This window comes from Myodes glareolus, chromosome 26 (genome assembly GCF_982192425.1).
Source record: "Myodes glareolus chromosome 26, mMyoGla1.1, whole genome shotgun sequence".
Taxonomy (NCBI): Eukaryota; Metazoa; Chordata; class Mammalia; order Rodentia; family Cricetidae; genus Myodes; species Myodes glareolus.
This window is the reverse complement of record NC_142051.1, coordinates 20,511,937-20,530,012: the sequence shown is the minus strand read 5'-3', so window position 1 is coordinate 20,530,012 and position 18,076 is coordinate 20,511,937. Positions and strand designations below refer to the sequence as shown.

At 37.3% G+C, this 18,076-nt stretch overlaps 1 protein-coding gene across 11 annotated transcripts in view; it reads left to right on the top strand.

Moving 5' to 3' along the window:
- Positions 1-18,076, top strand: part of Osbpl8 (oxysterol binding protein like 8) — a 135,184-nt gene that overhangs the window by 61,227 nt on the left and 55,881 nt on the right. For 2 of the 11 annotated variants that reach the window (XM_048418197.3, XM_085683260.2), the window contains exons 3-4: positions 10,157-10,268; positions 13,174-13,332. The exons of the other annotated variants lie outside the window; for them this stretch is intronic. In XM_048418197.3, coding sequence (XP_048274154.3) covers positions 13,188-13,332 — 145 coding nt within the window. In that variant the 5' untranslated portion in view covers positions 10,157-10,268; positions 13,174-13,187. The remainder of the gene's footprint in view (positions 1-10,156; positions 10,269-13,173; positions 13,333-18,076) is intronic. 11 annotated transcript variants of the gene reach the window in all.

The window sequence follows — 18,076 nt, the reverse complement described above, 5'->3', positions numbered from 1 at the left end:
TTACTAATGTAGTATCTTCCAGTTCTCTTTATGTTGTTACTAGGATTTAGTTTTCCGTGAACATTGCACACATATATAACATTTTATTTTTTCAGGAGTCTGTAGGTTGATTCTATATCATGGTTGCAGTGACTTCAGGAAATAATTGGATTGCAAATATTGCTTGAATACTGATTTCCTTCATTTGAGTATTTGGAAATGCTGGATCATGAATTTTTTTTATTAAAAATGATGCCCCTTTCTTACTACTTGGTATTTTTACAAGTCTTTTTAATGTCTAGCTTAATAAAATGGGACCTGAGTTTTTATTTCTGCTTCTATATAGCCAATGTGTTTTAATATGATAATTTTAAGTATATGAGTAAAATCTGGACATAGAATTATATGCACATAACAAATCAGGCATTGTTCTGTTTTTAGTCCAGCAAAACTTGATGAACAGTAGTCTTATAAACATTGGCTGCCAAATGGAATTGGAAAATGCATTTATGAACTTTGTGCATTCTTCTAAATTAAAACTGGTTTGCTTTGAATTTTGTATTAAAATATGCTACATAGTAGTGGTTTATACATTTCTCATTTTGTCATACAGAAAATTGAAATCTATGTGTATAAAAGATTCAAGATTAATAGTTTTGTTTTCAGTGCTTTGACTTCCATCAACAAAACATTTTCCATGAGTAAATGGCAGCAGAGTTTGGTGACTAATACTGTAGTATTATGAAACTGGCTTTGGCCTCGCAGACCTATAAAAGGGTGTCTGAGACTCACTCAAGCCCATGGATTGGCTTTATAGAGGGTTCTGGTACTCAGCTAGAGTCTGATTGCATGTTCTGTTTCCTTGTGACACTCCGTAGCTGCAGTGGAAGAGCTTTTGCTTTTAAGACTTGAATTTATTGTTCCATTTTTTTATTTTGAATGGTTTCAGTTATCTGTTTAGAATTTTGGTTTGAAATTGTTAAATGGGAAATTCCAGAAATGAGAAATTCCTCAGTTTTAAGTTGCACTTAATTCTGAGTCTTGTAATGAAATCTTGCCCAAGATCCTGTTCTGTCCTTCCAGGATTGTGAATCATCCCGTCGATAAGGGTATTCTGCTGGATGCAGCGCCCATGCCATGGCATGAAGGGAAACATCTCTATAAGTTCTACTATGGCATATTGCTATAATTATTGTTTTTGTTACTGTTAATCTTTTATGGCACTCACTTCTAAACTAAACATTATTAGATGTGTCTGTATATAGTAAGACTTAGTACCGTTGGAACTGCAGAGATGACTGGGAGGTTAGGAGCACTGGCTGCTCTTCCTGAGGTTCTGAGTTTAGTTCCTAGCATCTTGTGAACCAAGATGGCTCACAACTATCTTTAATGAGATCTGGTGCCTTTTTCTGGCAGGCAGGCAGGCAGGCATACTTGCAGGCACAACACTGTATACATAAATAAATCATAAAAATTGTACTATTAATGGTTGTAAGACTCCTCTGAGGTCTTGGAATGTAATATCCATGGATAAGGGAAAAGGGAGCTATTATTTAGTTACCTTGTACTTTTTAAAATTGCATTTAGACCTCTATCATAACTACACTATCTGTGTCAGATTTTAGTGTGACTTTATGAATTCCCTTTTGAGATCAGGCTTGTTCAGCCCCTCTTTCCCTAGAGTCCCGTGTAATGCAGGCAGGCTTCCAGCCATGTGATCTGGAGGACAACCTCATGAGTGCCAGGATTGCATGTGGGTACCACCATGCCCAATTTATGTCGTATTGAGGATTGAACTCAGAACCTTCAGCATGCTAGCTTAGACTTCTACCACTGAGCTACATCCCAGCCCCAGGTCTTTAGGAGGCTCGTTTAACAATTTGGTTATTATGCTATTACATCTTCAGTGCTGAAGAGTGATGTTGTTTGTTTTGTCTCATGTGCTTTGACTTTTCAGTAAATTGGCCCAGTGACTTAAACAGTGTTGACTGTTTGATTCCTTCGTCGATCATTTAATTTGTTCCTTTGCTTTTGTAATTCTTGTAAATTTGGAGAAGTGTCAAGATTTGATTACATTAATTTTGAGCATTTTTGAAAAGTAGTGTTTTTATAGGAAGGTGTATTACAGCATGTTCCATCTCGTAATTTCTGATTGTCCTACTATTGGGGACATGAGATTGAGTTGTGGATGAAGTGTCACATTATCCATTGAATAAAACAGAAATGCTGTATTTGGCGCCCTACAAACATCCTGTTCTCCATCAACCTTTTACCTAACAGTACCTACATGTGTCTCTTTATAATCTCCTAAAACTGGTTTTATTTATTTGTGTGTGTGGCTGTGTGTGGGTATGTGCATGTGAGTGGGGGACCTGCAGAGGCCAGAGGAGGAACGTTGTCTGGATGCCCTGGAGCTGGAGCTTCAGGCGACTAGGAACTGCCTGGTGTGGGTGCTGTAACTGAAGTCAGGTCCTCTGAAATCATAGCAAGTGCTCTTAACCACTTATAAATCTTTGTGCCCAAAGGTTGCTGTCTTAGTTATGGTTACTGTTGCTTTGATGATCTGCCATGACGAAAATCAGCTTGGGGAAGAAGGGTTTCTTTTGCTCACAGCTCCATATAACAGTTCATCTTCAGAAGCAGTGTGGGCGGGAACCTGGAGGAGGCAGGAGCTGACGCAGAAGCCGTGGATGGGAGCTGCTTCCTGGCTTGCTCCTCATGACTGGCTCAGTCTGCTTTCTTAAAAAGTCCAGGACCACCAGTCCAATGATGGCACCACCCACAATGGGCTGGTTCCTCCCCTGTCAATCACTAATTAAGAAAATGCCTTACAGCTGGACCTAATGAAAGCATTTTTCTCAAAGACTCCCTCCTCTCTGATGAGTCTAGCTTGTATCAAGTTGACATAAACCTAGCTGTATAACTGACCCTTTGTCAACTTGACACACAAACACATCACTTTTCAATTAGAACCTTTCCTTCCTCTTTTATCCTAAAGATGGAATGTTAATATCACAATATAAGACATAATAATTTTAAAACTTCCACAGTACTTAGGAATTCAAACATTAATTCAAACATTAAACGTTCAGTCTCTTTAAAAAAATCCAATCACTTCAGAAATCCAGAATCATTTTTAAAAGTTCAAAGCCTTTCAGCTTTGGGCTCCTGTAAAAAAAAAAAATTAAGTTAGGTACCTTCTTCAAGAGGGAAGAAGCAGGGCACAGTCACTATTTAAACAAAGCAAAACCAAACTCCCGACAGTGTAAATAACTAAATGTTCAGTTGTCTAGGATTCACTCAGGATCTTCTGGGCTCCTCCGAGGGGCTTTGACACTGCACCCATGTGCATATATATCTCCCCACACACATAAAAAAATCAAAATAATAGTTTTTAACACATCATATTTTTCTGAGTTTTAAAATAAGATCATATCCATAAAAACTTACAGCAGAATCTGGTAGTTGATATGATTATTATAGTAACTTGTCATAACTATTTTGACGAAAATAATTCTACTTGGGATGAAGGTAGACATTTTGGACTATGCTACACTCCAGCATCTTTGGGAGGCTCATTTAGAATTTCTCTTTAGGGTGGGGCAGGCAAGCTCAACGCCTCAGTGGATAATGTACTTGCTGAGCAAATTTGACTCCCTGACTTTAAGCCTCAAGATTCATTTAATGGTGGGAGAAGAGAACTGGGTCCATGAATTTACCCTCTTGTCTCTGCGTGCATCATGTACCACACACTAACAATGAGCAAAATAAAAGAATTTCTCCTAGTGTGAGCAAGTCCCTGCCTGATATTAATTTTTTAACTTAAAATGACTATAAACTGGGTCATGGTGGTACATACCTGTAATCATAGCTCTTTGATAGCCCGCAATATGACATATACTCATATCCAGTAATTCCACTTGTGAATGGGCAGAATTAGTTATAAAACTACACTGATTAATGCTTAAGACAAATGTCTCCTAGTGCTTTCACATGTGTTAGCTATTAGAATTCTTATAGGAGCATGGTATGTAAACCATTTCCTCCTTTTACAGATGAGGAACTTGGTCAGTTGGGAAGAATGATTTTCCTTGACCAACTTCACGCAGTGTATAAAACAGCTTTAATCTGGGAAAGAATTTTAGTCTAGATTTTTACTGGCGCTTGCTAGTTTAAGGTTTGGTCAGTTCAGTTGGTACACGTTTTAAGACTTAAATTTTTCAAACTTAATAATTGTAGTTGTCTTTTGCTAGAAAGTGCTCTGTAGAGAGATGGTTGTCTCATTTATTTTGGGTAGTACCTAAGAGTCTAGTGATGTGTAGTCTGCTTCCAGTGGTGATAATTTGGTTTAGACTTTTAAGCTCTTTTTTTTATTAATATAATGGAGAAATTGAGCATTATTATATATTCATGTTATTTAAGTAGTTAAAACTTAACTACTCCATCACATTTTTTGTAAGGTTTAAGGTTTCCAGACTTCTTTTTCAGGGTGGTGGGAAGATTGGGACCAGGGTCTCACTGATTAGCCCGGGCACTGACCTGCTTTCTGAGTGCTGGAGTTACAGACTCCACACTGTTCTGAGAGTACGTTCCTGCCAGCCGCCTGGTAGCGGAACTGTTTTACATGCTTAGTCTTTCTCATTTTGGTTGTTCTGCTGGCTGTGTAGCAGAATTGCACGTGGGGTTTTGTTGTTTCTCTGGCTTTGTATTTCCCTACTGACTCACTTTGAGCATTCTTTCTTACGCCTACTGTGAACCTTTTATGAAATATCAGTTCTTATTTGGCCCATTTAAAAATTTGGATTCTCACATTATTAGAATTTTAAGAGCTATTAAATATATTTGTGCCATCTCTTGGTGACTCTGTATTATATTTTCTTCCCGTCTTGGCATACTCATCAGTATGGTAATGGTCCCCTTGACAGATGTTTTTAATTTTAATGAGGACAGATTTATAATTTCCTCCAAGCTTTTCTTCATATTAAAGAGATCTTTCTCTTTTACAAGTTTTACGTCGTCAGGATATACTTGTTCTTCCCGCACCCTCCCCCTCACCCCCTTCATGAATTTTTGAGACAGGATCTCATATCATTCAGGCTAGCGTCAAACTCACCTTATACACTTGATCCTCCTCCTTTGCTTCTGGGAGGTGTGCCACCATGCCTGGCTTCATCTCTCTCTTGGGACCTTTATTCTTAATATCACTGTCTTAGGTCAGGTCTCTAATGTTATATAACTGTATGGCCTACTACTGTTCTTCTCTTAAGCCCTTGCCTTCTAGTATATCAGGTTCATTTTTCTTTATAAAGCAAATAAACAAAAATTGTCAATATTAAGTGAGGCTATGGTGAAATAGAGGCTCCTACAGATGTGTGCATATTGCCAAAGAATACATGGGACCCATAAGTATGTCTCCAAGAAAATAACAAGAATAAAAATAGAAAATTATAATTTTTCAACCCTGTAATTGAAAGTTAGTTGGATGACTTGCATTTGTATCACTCTTATTAGTGAAAAGGACAACAGCTTTACTGTCGCTAAGAACTGTGGCGTGCATTGGGCTGTGTCTGAGGATCACCTGGGAGCTGTGCTTAGCCACAGTCTACTCAGCTCAGTATCTCTGGGGTGAAGCATAGTAACACATGTTTATAAAGATCTGTCTCATGCAGCATCATTTGAACGAGCAAATGGAAAGCAATAACTGAGCATACTAAGAACATAAGTTGTAACTTCTTTATCTGCTAGTCAAGGCTTTTAATTATGTCCAATTTTATCTGATATTTCTCTCCATAAACCCTGCTAGAAGGTTTTCACTGTTCTTCAGTTGGGCTGTGCTTTTTCTTGGTTTCCCATGGTAAAATGTCCTTCTCCCTTGTAATTGCTGAACCTTTCTACCACATAGTTTGCTTCTTTATCCATTCCTATGTTCATTGAGACAGCATCTCATGTAGGCGAGGGTGGCCCCACACTGTGGAAGGTCTTGAACACCTACAAAGGACCCTCCTAGTGCTGAGATACTAACGCGCACTGCCCTTTATGGCTTTATCAGACCTTATCGCATGATCCTGCTGTCTTCCTTTTCAAAATCCCTATCAGTACTTTTGAGATTTTATAACTTGCTCCTTTATATGGTTGTTTCAGTAGAATTTAGCTTCAAATTCAACAAGGAGATTTGTAAAGGGTGTTATTAAATCCCTTCAGTTACATGCTTAATAAGTAGTCACTTTTAAATAAATTCATTTAGTTTCATTGTTCTATTTTTCTAGCTGTGTTTCTTTCATGTATATTATATCAACTTTGGGAGGTCATAATTGCTTAAAAACAATTGGATTCCAGAGTACAATTTCTTCCCATCATCTGGGCTCTTCCTGTTTTCCTTTGGACTAGCTGGAGAGACTGACTCTTCTCATCCCACATTTGTCAGGGTAGTCTTTGCTGTCTGTCTAAGAAATGCCTTAGTTTCTTCCAAAAATTGCATATTTTCCACATTTTTTCTTATCAGCTTATCTTACTATTAAAATTTTTGTAAAATTTATGTATATAGATGGGTATGTGTGTCCATGCACCGTGTACATGTCCGGTATTGTGGAGGCCAGAAGACGACATCAGATCCCCTGGAACTGGAGTTACAGACAGTTGTGAGCCGCCAGATAGATGCTAGGGATTGAACCCAGGTCCCCTAGAAGAGCAGCCAGTGTTCTCAACCACAGAGCCATCTCTTCAGCACTCCCCCTCCCCCACACTTTAAAATCAGCTTTCTTCCTGGTAGTTTAAGAACTGTTACAGTCTCAGAAAGGGTAAGGTTTGTTTATAACCGGTCTGTTTGTCGGGCAAGGCAGACGTGTTGACTAATTAAGCTTGTTTTCTTGTCTGTTTTTATGGAACAGGAGTAGCAGAAGAGGATGGGACCAACTCATAGCTCATCTCTTGGGAGATGCTCATTCCCTCCGGGTCATAGTTAAGATTTGTTATCGAGCTTTACAAAGTATTGTGACTGGTGGCTGACATTTTTTGTTATAAAAAGCTTTTTTCTACATTTTCATTTTTAAGCTGGCATGTAGATACATTGCTCTGTGTGAGAACCGTCTGTCTCCCGTTCTATGAACTTCAGCCTTCTTCATTCTGACTTTTGTTTGGTGGTGTTTTGTTTTTGAGGCACAGATTCCCCATACTCCTCAGCCTAACTTGAATTTATAATCCTCCTGTCTCACCCACCTGAGAGTGCTAGGATTACAGGTGCATACACATTATAACTGGCTCCAACTAATTCTTAAATGTTAAAGTTTTGAATTATTTTATAGCAAAAGTCTTTGTTCAGTGATTATCCTTGTTTCATTAAAGTTAACTTGGACCATCTGAGTATTGCATTTCTGTTGCCCCATAGTAAATTCTCTTAAACCTAAAGTCAGTTCCCTCTTTGTTCTGGCGCATTAAAAATGACAGAAGCCTACATCAAGAGCTAATAGAAAACGTCAGCATAAAGACAGGATTTCTCTGAAGCAGCTTTCAGCTGTAAAGGGTTGTTCACATTCCCCAGGTGACCGTGTTAGGTGTTGCTGGTATAACCTTAGATGACAAACACAGGAGAACCTTCATTAAAGTGGTTCCACAGATAAAGACACCTAGAAGTCACTTTCTTCCATGAATCGAAGCAATTCTTCTTTTCTTGGTAAGACATTTGAACATCTGAACCTATCTTGGGCCATAAACACACAAATACATTTTTGAATAGTATAGCTCAGGAGAATTGTATTGTCTAAAGAGGACTCTTGATTTTCTCCTTCCCCCATCTTTATTCTCCCCACCCCCAATCCCAGCACTTGTACTGGCTGCCAGCCATAAGTAGTTGGGTTAGGAACAGTATGAATTACAGGCTCTGCCGCCGTCCGAGTTTCTGAGTCCAGGGCACTCGCTGATGCTCTGAGGTGAGATTAGTTTCAGATTTATCGTTGTTCCTTGTGTTCAGGAAGTCATTCCATAGCATCGTGAAAGTCAACATCATGTTTGGCAAATTAAGAAAATAAGAATAGAATATTTCTAAAATCCTCTTGTAAAATGTTACAGAATCTATGTTTAACACTGCTTTTACAAGGGAAACTAAAATAACGAACATATTTACTGAAAATTAAAATGACTAATCCAGCTTTGTTTTAAGCATCTTTGCTGAGACGAGGGCTGGAGTGGTCTGGCTTACCATTGCCAGGTCCTTTGAGTTGTTTCTGTATCAAATTAGAAAGATGAATAGATGAATAATAAGGGATTTTTTTGAAAAAATGTTTTAAGTATTTTTAACTTAAGGTATTGAAGGATGATCAAATACTAACCTATAAGCTAGTTCTTGCTATTGGGATTTAATTTTCTTAGGAAAATCTGGGAGAGTATACTCTCCTTTACACACACACACACACACACACACACACACACACACACACACACTTTATCAAGTAATAACAGGGCATCAATTCAGTTGGCTTCTGTCATTTTCGCTTTCTTCTTTGAGGAATATAGAGCTAGATTTTCTGTATATTTTAATAGGTGTATAATAAAATTATTGTCATAATATACCAGTGAATGGCTCAGTGAGTTAAAGTTTCTTCGGCCAAGCCTGGCAGTCTGAGTTGTCAGACTGTCTCAGGGTCTCTGAATGATGTGGAAGGAAAGGACCAGTTCTTGCGAATTGTCCTCTGACTTCCACAAGTATGCCATGGGTGATTGTGCCTCCTATTTGCACATCCATGGTTATGCATGCGTGCACACACACAAATAAATGTGGTTTAAATTCTGGTCGCCATAGTGGCTTCTATTTGTGTTTTCTGTGCATTAGGTATCATTTAACAGTGTTTGTTAGAAGGAAATTAATATCTTTATGTACTATGAAGTATTCCATGTAAAAGTGTAAAATATACTTGACATTTACAGAATAATAAAATCAGTACTTATTTACATAGACGTGCAGATTGAGAAGGGATCACTGTAGTACTTAGAAGTCCTCAGCTCTATACTCTAATCCCCATTTGCTGTCACACCTGCTCACCAGATGCCCACAGTCCTCACCTATGGGTTTTTCATTGCCTTGTATTTATAGTAATGGTATTATCATGTGTGCATACCTAAGACATTTAGACTGGTTGGTGGTGGTGCACACCTTAATCCCAGCACTTGGGAGGGAGGCTGAGGCAGGTGGATCTCTGAGTTCAAGGCCAGTTTGGTCTACAGAGTGAGTTTCAGACAGCCAGGGATACATATTAAAACCCTGTCTTAGGGGAAAAATATTTATTTGGAAGCACTGAGTAGTGTCCAAAGAAAATATTTAGATAAGTTTAATAGTTTATTCAAGCACGGATAACTCATATATCAGGCAGCACTAGGTACCATAAAGAGATTCAGAGTTCTCTGCAATGTGGGCAGCGAATATTGATAGATAGAATGAAGAAGTGGGGTACAGAATAGCTTTTTCTTCTGTGAGCATGGCCTGATCAGTTGGTTGCCTGTGACTTGTGAAAGGAAGCTCAGTAGCTTTAGGGTCTTGGCTGAGATCTGACTTTCTGTTGCATATTTAGACCAAATTGTTTGCATTCACTTGTAAGCAAGTTGTTTTCTAGTTCATTCTGTAGGAACTCAGTCCAAATACTTTCTACCTATTTAGCAAGTTTGATGTGGGATTCCCCTCTGTATGCTGTGAATATTTTTTATTACCATTGGTTAATAAAGAAGTTGCTTTGGGCCTGCACAAGGCAGAATAGAGCTAGACAGGGAAAACTAAACTAAATGATGGGAGAAAGAAGGCGGAGTCAGGGAGATGCCATGTAGCCCTGCCAGAGACAGACGCCAGGACAGAACTTTACCCGGTAAGCCACAGCTATGTGACGATGCAGATTAATGGAGATGGGTTAGTTTAGGACATAAAAGGAAACTAGAAATATGCTTAAGCTATTGACCAAACAGTATTGCAAATAATATAATTTCTGTGTGATTATTTCATGAGTCTGGGCAGCCGGGAAGTGAACAAGCAGCCTCTCCCAACACAAGTTTATTTGTGCAGAAGGGGCAATATTACCAGAGAAGAATAAGCCTATGTACTCTCTGGGTTATAACTTATCTTTGAATTCTTTGAGAATTTAATAAGAGTCTTGTTATGGTTTGAACATACATGAATCCAGAGGTTCATGTCTTTCAGGTGTGGTCCCCAGATATTGGTGCTATTGAGAGGTAATTGGATCCTGAGGGCTCTCAGTTCATCAATGGATTAAACCATGATAATTCCCTAGTTCTGAACAGACCAGTAGAAGGTACGTCTTGTCCGTAGGCTTTCCTCTAGTCTGCCTTGGCTTCCTGACTTCTGTGAAGTGAGCAGGTTTTGCAACATGCTTCTGCCATCATGCTGTTCTGTCTCACTACATGCCTTAGCAACGGGGCAAGCCAAAACAAACATGGACTAAAACCCTCCTTTCCTTTTGAATTGCTTCTGTCAGTTATTTTGCTATGGTCATCGAGGTTCTCAGGGAAAAGATTGGGCAGAATCATTTTTAGTGAGTCTTGAAAAACATGGAGTTCAGCATTGTTTGCAATTTGGTTCTGGACAATAACAGGAATGAGGCAGAAGTATTTTGTACCATGTAGCTCACAATATCCTATCAAGAATCAATGAAAAGTAGGCCGCTTGATTGTGCTAGAAGTATTCCCAGCTAGTTCAAGTGTGGGTCTAGGAAAAGAGGCAGTTCTAGTGCACTCTAGGACAAGCGTAAGGTTAGAGAAGAACTTGGGCAAAGCTGATCCAAGCACTTCTCTTTGAGAAAGATGATGCCCTGGCAAGGGACTTTTTGGTGAAAGTAGCTCTTTTACATTTGGTGATCTCTTATATGCCACACACTGTTTGTTAATTCTTACTTTATGCATAGTATATATGCTGGCAGTCTTTCTAACCTGCTGTCCTGGGACAGAAGTAAGTCCTAGAGCAAATTATTTGCATGAGTATTTTCTCAATTCTCTTGACAAAAAAAGGCGATAGTATGTGTTTGGAGATGTTCTGGAGATGTGGGAGATAGTGGACTCATCCCGAACAGTGGATACTGAGCAGTGCATTGGATTCTACTGTAGAACCAGAGCTGACAAGAGGTGCACTAGAGAAATCTTTAAAAAGCAAAGAAAATAAAAACAAGCGTGAAAAGTTGTATTTTGAGTTCTATCGTGTCTAAAAATATCTTTAGTGTATTCTAGTGCATAATGGCGTGTTGGGTTTCTAAATGAGGCATCATTCTCCTTGAGATAGTGAAGACATTGCTTGTATGTCCGGCTTATATGTTTCTAGCATTATTAATGAATATTTAAAAATATTAATCAGTCCATTTGACATGTGATCCAGCGTAATTTGCTACTGTGAATTTTGAACAAAAGAACCATTTGATATAAATGCTAGCATGTGACTTGGCTTTCGTGCCTCTGCACGGCCATGACTGTTCGTTACTCTCAAGTTCAGCTGTCAAATGTGGGTTGTAGGTATATTCCCGTACTTGTTTATATTCTTTAGAAAAACTTCTTTCCTCTAGCATCCCTTGAATTGTAGGAGAGAACACATTCTAATATTTTCACCTTGCCATTTTCAACCTGGACCCTTGGTAAACTTTGCATAATAATCCTATAATGCTACTCTTAGCATTTTATATTTAAGGAAATGGCGGTGCATTAAATTTAAACACTACCTATTAGAGGATAATGCCTTTTGTGATAATATCTTTTTAATTCCTTGAATGGCAAGCACCAACTACATGAATTAATTATACTTCTCTTATTGTCTCCAGTGAATAGTAATTTACATTTTATGATATGGGGAAGAGGAAAATGGAGACACCCGCCTCAGACAACAGAACTGCAGCTTTATGGGATTAGCCATAAATTTCCTTTTAAAATAATTTTGAAATGCCTTTGCTAAGGAAAAAAACACATACTATTACATAGGAAATCAGTTGTGTTTTGTTTCTTCGTTTTTGAGACAGGGTCTGTAGCCCTGCGTGACCTGAAACTTACTACGTAGACCTCCTGTTTCTGCCCCGTGAGTGTTGGGATTAAAGGCATGTACTACCGTAACTATCAGAAATTGAGTTTCTAAATGCCTTTCTTTTCTAATAAGAAGGAGAAACACTCTTAGATTATATGGAATAATGTTTTATATGAACCAAGAATCAGTCCTGATGTATGTGCATGGTAAAGAAGAAACTGAATCTTAGGGCAAAAATCCTTGTAAGATTAAATCATCAAGTTTAACTTGTATGAAGTAATGTATAGAATAAGGAAAAAGTAATTTAATAAAATGAGAAGGGTTCTTGGGAATTTTAACAGTTGGGCATAAGGAGATGGTATAGTTTATTACTTTCAAAATAGCAAATTATTTGTTTTTAAGTGGGCAAAACTCATTGGTAGATTATGAGTAGTTCAGACCCAGTGGGGAGGAACTATAGCAGCTAATGCTTCAAGGGAGTGTGCAGAGCACATAGCATTCTTATGGTGCCATTTTAATCTGCTGTGTTGATTGGCTCACATTAACGCCGTCTTAATGACTCCTTATTCCTCCCAGAAGTAAAACGTGTTAATCCTCTGCTTTAGCAGTTGTGATCCATCAGAATTGAAAGAATATCTTTCCTTATGAATTCTTAATCATGGCCAAGACAAGCGGCAGATTAGATACAAATCTAGAAGCTTCAGGAAAGGTAGAAAGTATAATGTTGAGATCTACTATTGAAGTAACCAAAAGCTGGAAAGAAAAGGAGTCGGAAGAGGAGGGAAGTGTGGCCACATACTACAAACACATAATAGATGTGGTTGGTAAAAGGCTCGTCATTTTGAGAAGAGACCCTATTACTTCATCCAAAATGGCTAAGTATTGATCTTGCTTTGTTTTGCTAAGGCAGCAACTCAGGGGAGGGCATCATTGTCTTGATACAAACGTAAAACATTAGTGGGGTAGCTCTTTAATCAATTCATTTGTAAAAAAGAAGTCAGTAGCTTGGCTCCCTGCCTTCCCTGTCAGTCGCCCTATCTGTTTATTGCTGATTTGACAGTCTCTAGTTCTCCTTTGCTGTTAAATGTGTGTGTCCTTTGTTTGTGCTGGTGGGGTTTGCCACATTTGGATGTGAGAGAAAAGCCTGTCTTGCTTTATTGGGCTAATTAGCCCTCTGGGTGAACATATATATTAAACAGACCTCTTGTAAACCATGAAAGAAGAGAGTTCACAGCAGTGTAGATTTTCTTCATGTGCTGGGGTTTCGTCGGTTTTATTTCCTCCACGAATTGATGGCCGAAAGCTTGTCCGGAATGCTTCATTTGGAGGATACAATGAACTTTCTCCATCCTTGCAAGGTTTGTCTGTCTAATCTTGCATTCTTGCCTTAATTTTTTGCATATTCTTAATGAAAATAAGCCAGCAATTTTAAAATCTTAATGTTGTGCTTCATGTAAACAATTCTCTTTTGAAAGCGTAGCTTTCCGTCCCTGCCTCGCTGTGGCTGGGCTTCCCATATTCTCTCTAATAGTCTTCAGCTAAAACTTGAGCTAACGAGTCAGTGAAATAAGAACCTTGATTTCTCATTGTGTGCATTTTGATTTCACTGTAGAAGTAAATTAAAGCATTTCTGAATTTGACATAATACATATGTATTTCTATAAAGAAATGGTATCCATGGAGGTTTTAGCAGATGAAACCCAGATATTTAACACTAATATTTAGCCCTTTCTGTAAAGTAATAATTATAATGATGTTCAGTGTATTGCTAGTCTTAGTCTTTTAATTCTTGACTACAGCAAAGTTCTCCATCTATGTATATATTTGCTTTTAGGCTTAGTCATGCAAAGATAATTTTGCTAAGAAAATTATGTTGCATACACAGTAATATTAAATAAAGTTAGATGCTTTACAGTTATCATCTAGGCATTAAATGATTGGTCAATAAGATATAAACAACTTGAGCTTTTATTTGAAAATGATTTATTGAGGTAAATATTAGATTATACATTTTAATATTTTTTATATTTTCAGATTATGAAAATTAAAAATACAGTTTTTTCCTACATTAAATTTTTAAATATTCATTGTAAAGAAAAATTGACTAGAACTTACATGTATTTTTCTGACATTTACATTTGTTGAATTTGCAGTAGAGTTTCTGTTTTATCCCTAACCTTTTGTTTTGGCTCTTTGTAAATAGTCATGATGATAAATTTATGCATTATTTTGAAATACCTAAGCAATTAAATAATTATGAATTCACTAATTTTATATTCTTTTTAACAATGTTTTAAAAAAATATCCATGGTTCTAAGCTGTACCTAAGTAGCATAGGCTTTGAACAGTATTTAATCCGTATTGTCTTCTTAGCACAGTGTGCTTATTGTCATGCATCTTGTTATGTCCTTAAGTAGTAGTGCGCTGTTTGGTATGTTTTTATTCAGCAGTGGCTTTCAAATAGGGCATACTGAAGCTTTTAGGTAATGTGAAGTTTGCTTTTGCTTATGCCGTGGGACTTGGTTCTCTTTTTGTATTTGTCTTTTTGACTGTATTTTTTTTAAACTGTTGCTAGGTATAATAGCACATACTATTTGATGACCTTCATACCACAAATCTGTTTAGTATTAAGGACTAATCAGTGACCTTAGTATTAAAATAATAGAAAAATTTACTTTTTGAAAGTTGACATATACTTAATTAGGTGATTAAAGACATAATTGTAAGTTTAATACATTCAAAGAATGTATTTAAGGTATTTTTTTGATAGTTCTGTTTTAATAGATGAGTAAATGATTTGCTGTGTCTCTCAGTTCTTCCAGTATAGAAAAACATTTAGGGTTGCTCCCATATTCTGTGATAAAGGCTCTTCAAAATAAGTTAAGCAGTAGAATCAGGTACTCTACAGAAAGGACTTTTGTTATGTATTTAAGGTAAAGGTAAAAAGAAATATACATGCTGTCTTCTGAGTTACCTTATTGTACTGAAAAGTTATTCTAAATGCATTTGCTTCCATCTGATAGCATCAGAGTAGAAGTTAGTTCTACATTGTTGATATTTAAAGGTAACTTTGTCTTACATGTCAATTTTTTAATTTTAATTTTCATAGGAAAGTTGATCTGTTTCTGCTTCCATCTCTTTCTCTCCCCTTACTATTCTACCCCAAGAAGTGTTGTCTTTGCCCTGATAATGAGCTGTATCCCAGAGCTCCTGCCTTGCTTGTGTACTCATAATAGCACCGTGGTGCACTGTGGTTTTGCTTAGTTTAAGTCTAATTATATCTCTAAATCTTAGCTCTTATTTTTCAGTTATGGTCATTGTACTTGTTCCTAGAATACTACCTAAGAATTATGAGAAGCCTTTAGCAAAGGAATCACTTATAAAAGGCTATAAGTTTCACTGAAGGCTTTTAAAAATACTTTTATACTTCTTAGATTTAAAAATTTACAATTATTTGTGACAGGAGAGATGGCTCAGTGGTAAGAACACTGACTGCTCTTGCAGAGGATGCAAGTTCAATACCTAGTACCCATGTACATAGTGGCTAAACAATGTCTGTAACCTGAGTTCCAGGGTTTTCTGGCACCCTCTTCCGGTTTCCTTGCATATCAGGCTTGCACACGGTACATATAAATACATGTGGGCAAAATACCCACACATATATAATAAAAATTTAAAAATAACGATTATTCTGTGTGTGTGTGTGTGTGTGTGTGTGTGTGTGTGTGTGTGTGTGTGTGTGGTTGGCGATGGGAGCATGCTATGAGCTTGTGTGCAGGTCAGAGAACAACTTGCAGGATTTGGTTCTCTCCACCCTGCAGGTCCTAGGATTGTACACGGGTTGTCATGCTTAGTGTGGTGGCAAGTGCTGCCCTCTGCTTCTCCATCTCCTGGTTCTCTTAGCAGTTTTTCCCATGCAAATTTTACTTCTCGGATAGTCAGCATAGCAAATGTTTGTGATAATCCTATATTTGCTGAGTAGATGGCTGTTAAGCCTGTGTTTGTAGAAGTATATCCAATTTTTAAAAGACCAAAGCAACATGTTTTTTATGTTATATCTAATTATTAATGATCAGCAAGCCAAGTTTGCTCTTGCAGTGCACCGTGTCAATAATGAATGGTCTTGAGGAAGTTGGTTTACTTAGAACTGGTATTCTGTTCTACTAGAAATAAACTCTGTGTACTAATGTGACAGTCATTTTTTCTAATTTATTTAGATGAGAAACTAAAGTTATAGAAGCTAAATAAAGCAACATGGATTTATAATTGCATGATGGATGAATTCCTATTCAGGGAATTCTTATGAGCCTATGACTGCTCCAAATGTGAAAACATTAGAATAAAAGGGTATGATAGCTGTTTTAAATGCCAAATTGCGTGTGATTAATTTGTGTTTGGGAACTATAATTAGGAAACTCTTTTGTATTAGCTTTGAAGAGAATATTTTGGAAAGGTATCACTATGTTTTGTTTTTAGAGAGTGCCCATGGCGCTCTCTTCAGACTCCTCTGGCGTTCTCCTGTAGAGCATAGTGGAACCACTGGACTAAACTGCTTGCTTGTCCAAGATCTACTGCTAAGGAATGATGGTGCCAGTGCTTGGACTCCATCGCTCGCTCTCTTCGCTATTCTCCGCCTTCATCAAACGCAGTTAGTGCAGTACTACCGTCTGTGTTTAGGTGCTTCGCTTTTCTCTAGACAGTAACTTTTTCTGCCAAATGAATAATAGGGAACAGTGAATTGGGCACTTGAGGGCTCAGCCAGGCTCTCCCTGGATAGTCTTGGCTTTCCTGGAACTTGCTATGTAGACCAGGTTGGCCTCAACCTCATAGAGTTCTACCAACTTCTGTTTCTCAAGTTAAAGGTGTGCACCACCATACCTGGGCACTACTAAATGCTTTGACAGAGCCCCAGAGGTCCTGATAAATAGACTTTCATGGCCTAAGTTTTAAAGAAAAGGTCCTGATAAATAAACTTTAATAGCAGACTCTTAAAAACAGCATGATTATTCTATACCCTTTTAGTTCAGATCTGTCCAATCTCACAAGAAGACCTAGCTAAACACTGGCAACAATTTTTTACATTACTGCCTTAGAATTTCCCTTGGAAACCCAGGGTGTGATTTGAAAATTTTTTAGTTTTAGGGCTTTTTTAAACTGTAATTGAAATTCAAAAAATGTGGTCAGATTTGCATATTTTAGAAAGCATTTAACTTCACTCGTTTATAGTTAAAACTATAAATAATTGGAAGTTATTCATATGATATGAAATGAAGCTAATTATATGATTTTCAAGTTCAAAGTATAAGGTTCTTTTAAATGGAATTCTTTGATTTAACAAGTAATATGTGATCTAGGTTCATGAATGTCATTTTCTGACATTTGGAATGTTCTGTATCATTTGCATTTTCAAGTTTTCTTCATGACTGGGGGATGGCTCAGTTGGTAAGTTACTTTCTATGAAGAAGTGAGGACCTGAGTTCAGATCTCCAGTACGCTGGTAAAAACTAGCTACAACAGAACATGCCTGTAATCCCGGGGCTGGGGAGGTGGAAGCAGGAGGATATGCTGGGGTTCAGAGAAAGACCTGAGGTTGGAAAGACACTGACATCAACCTCTGAACACACATTCAGGAAACTTACTCAGACATACAGATGAGCACACATGCATTCACACATACACACGGGCACACATACACAGTGTTTAATTTATAGCTTTATTTCATTGATGTGAATAATATGTGGATGTAGGCGCACAGTTAGATGGACATTTTTCATAACATAGTAAATGGGTTGATGTAGATTGAGCTGAGACTATTACAGTACTGGTGGAGAAATTGAAATCTATTCATGAGAGCAAAGCATAAAAATATCCTATGTATATTTAGAGGTTCTTTGAAGTTATATTAGCCATTAGTATCGAGAATTCTTTATTGCTATATTAGTTCTATATTAGAACTGAATACTTTTTACTTTTTCTAGAGAAGTATTTTCTCATACTACAAATTTAATTTAGTAAAAATATTTGAATAAAATAGATTTTTATTTATAAGTCCCAAGCAGAATACGTTATATTATCATTGATATTTTAAATATCATTTTGAAA